Source organism: Charadrius vociferus, unplaced genomic scaffold (assembly GCF_000708025.1).
Source record: "Charadrius vociferus isolate BGI_N301 unplaced genomic scaffold, ASM70802v2 scaffold472, whole genome shotgun sequence".
In the NCBI taxonomy this organism is placed as follows: domain Eukaryota; kingdom Metazoa; phylum Chordata; class Aves; order Charadriiformes; family Charadriidae; genus Charadrius; species Charadrius vociferus.
Window position 1 is genome coordinate 146,281 of NW_009647735.1, and position 2,573 is coordinate 148,853.

Genomic DNA, 2,573 nt, shown 5'->3' on the forward strand with positions numbered 1-2,573 from the left:
TGTAGTGACAGGACGAGGGGGAATGGATATAAACTGGAAGAGGGCAGGTTTAGATTAAACATTAGGAAGAAGTTTTTCACTTTGAGGGTTGCCCAGAGAGGTTGTTGAGGCCCCATCCCTGGAGGTGTTCAAGGCCAGGCTGGACATGGCCTTGGGCAACCTGGTCTGGTGGGAGGTGTCCCTGCCCATGGCAGGGGGCTGGAACTCGATGATCTTTAAGGTCCTTTCCAACCTAAACCATTCTATGATTCTATGAAATGAGCAGAGAGGACTGCCTGCCTTACATAAGGAGACACAAAAGATCAGCAATAATGAAAAAAACAGAAGTAGTGAACTAATTTCCCACACTATTACTATAAATTCATTTCCACTCTGCTAAAAAGAACACCAAAAAGTGCTGCTGATCTTTACAGCTTGTGTTTTACCTGACTTGACTGCTGCCTGAGAAGATGGGATCTGTACAGTGAACCTCTGACCAGTCAGCGACACTGGAGTGCCAACTTTTGTTGAGACAGACACTGTTTGTGCTGAAGGCGTACCTGAAATTCAAAACAACTCAGTCAAAAGATAAATTTAAAAAAAGTACTTGCACTTGTAAATTTGCTTTCAACGTGGAACCTATTATTTTCAAAGTAGTGGGAACACACAGGAACATACTGATACTGGATTTTCAGGTAGAACTGCACATTTACTCAAGACCTATAAAATTCTAGGCTACAAGTACACACAGTAATATGTGTGACATGCTCAGTCATAAATTTTGTGAACCCTTTAAAAACAGATTTTATTTAGTGCTACTTGTAGTTCAGTGTAGTGCTTACAGTGAGGAAAAAACCCTCAAACGTAAAAGTTTCTTGATTAGTTTCTTCACATATAGAAGTTATGACAAACATGGGAATAAAGACACAGAACATCAATAATGTATATATATATCAAAGATTACAATATCCTTTTTGAAATGAATTTAACTTTTATGATGCTGTCAAGTGATACTAAACTCAGGTGGCACCCAACATGTCCTCAGTGACTGAAGCACGCTTTAAATTACTCCTTATTTTTTTTCTTCATAAAATCAACATGGGAAACCCCAAATGAGCAGTTTCCTACCTAAAGTAGGAGTGCTGGGTCTGCTGCTCACAGCACCAACACTGAGGCGAGGGACTGTTATTCTTCCTGCAGAGGAAGAGACCTATCAAGAGAGAACACTCGGTTTAGCATCCCGTTAGAAATCACCAGTTCTTAACACGAAAAAAAGAAATGGTTCTTCCTACAAAACCACAGAGAGCCTATTTCACAGCAACAATACACTATTCGTATGCCAACAGAGAAGCACTCAAAATCTTCATGGTGTGAACGTCACTGGTGTGAGCTGAGCACTCCTGGATGTGACATAACGCCAAAGACTGGCAGGCAGCTGTTCTGGCAAACAGCACTCCAGTCAATCAAGGTAGTTTCTACCCGAAAAGCAAACTAGAACATTTTAATCAAAAATTATCATTCCACTCTACACCTAGCACATCCTGTGCCAACACCTGGAACCTTAAGTTCAACTTTTAAGATTCTGTCTTTAAAACATGGGAAATAAATTGAAATCCTACACACCGAGACATTCAGTATTTTCCAGCAAGCAAAGTAAGCAAGCTCTAAAGCAGAAAGAACTGAGGTATAAGTACAAAACACGGATAATAGCTATACTAAAGCCTTACTTTTGCCTTTTACAATCTGATATTCAACTTGACAATTTTGCTTTAATACTAAAAAGATTCACAGAAACATCTTAAGCTTTCAATTTAAAACTACCTGCAATAAGAATACTTGCAAATCCGTAGAGATAAAGACCACTGATATAGTTTCAATCACTCTTTTTGACAGGCACAAGTCAGTATTTGCCAACACGTATCCTTCAGAGGTCTGGAAAACTAATTCCAACAACATTCCTGACAAGCAACATGGGCAGTGAGTGAATCCTCCCCTACCCAAATCCCTTACCTTCTTCTGTAACGACTTCAGCCTGTAGTTGGGAGCTGTCAAGCAGTATCTGTCAGGTGGAAGCCTGGGTCCAGAATAAGGCTTTATCAATGGCAATGGCGTCTGGTTTTTCTGCCTTGCAATATCTAACAAGAACTGGAGAGACACGGTTACATTCCCACTTGTGGTCTTTTATTGCATTCTGTGATTATCAACATGGGTTTACTTACGTCTCTTGGAGGTGGAGATGTAAACGACTGGTCTGTGCGACACTGGATTGCCAACCTCACATCATCTGCATCGACGCTGGACTTCTTTGCATGGCTCGAGTAAATTTTTGCATCTTCCAGTATAGTAGTCACATACCCTTTGAAAAACAGGATTTTTCATTAAGGCTGGATTAAAAGCAATAAATCTTACCCCTCCTGATCCCACCCAGCTGTCACCAAAACCACCACTTCCTCCGGCGTTATTTTAAGACTGACAAGGGAACCCCTCCAAGAAAACACGGGCAAAGACAGCATTTCCCTTCTCCACTCGGCGTTTCCCTCCCCAGGGGCAGCGCTGCTGTCCGTGCCAGGCCCCGGGGCAGCCCCCGGCCCGGC

The 2,573-nt window shown here is 41.9% G+C and overlaps 1 protein-coding gene across 1 annotated transcript in view; it reads right to left on the bottom strand.

Moving 5' to 3' along the window:
- The window catches only part of TAF9B (TAF9B RNA polymerase II, TATA box binding protein (TBP)-associated factor, 31kDa), a 7,991-nt gene that overhangs the window by 1,012 nt on the left and 4,406 nt on the right, over positions 1-2,573 (bottom strand). The window contains exons 2-5 of the mRNA XM_009881763.1: positions 2,199-2,335; positions 1,990-2,124; positions 1,108-1,189; positions 426-539 (exon numbers count right to left, since the gene is read on the bottom strand). Of these exons, the coding sequence (XP_009880065.1) occupies positions 426-539; positions 1,108-1,189; positions 1,990-2,124; positions 2,199-2,335 (468 nt within the window). The remainder of the gene's footprint in view (positions 1-425; positions 540-1,107; positions 1,190-1,989; positions 2,125-2,198; positions 2,336-2,573) is intronic.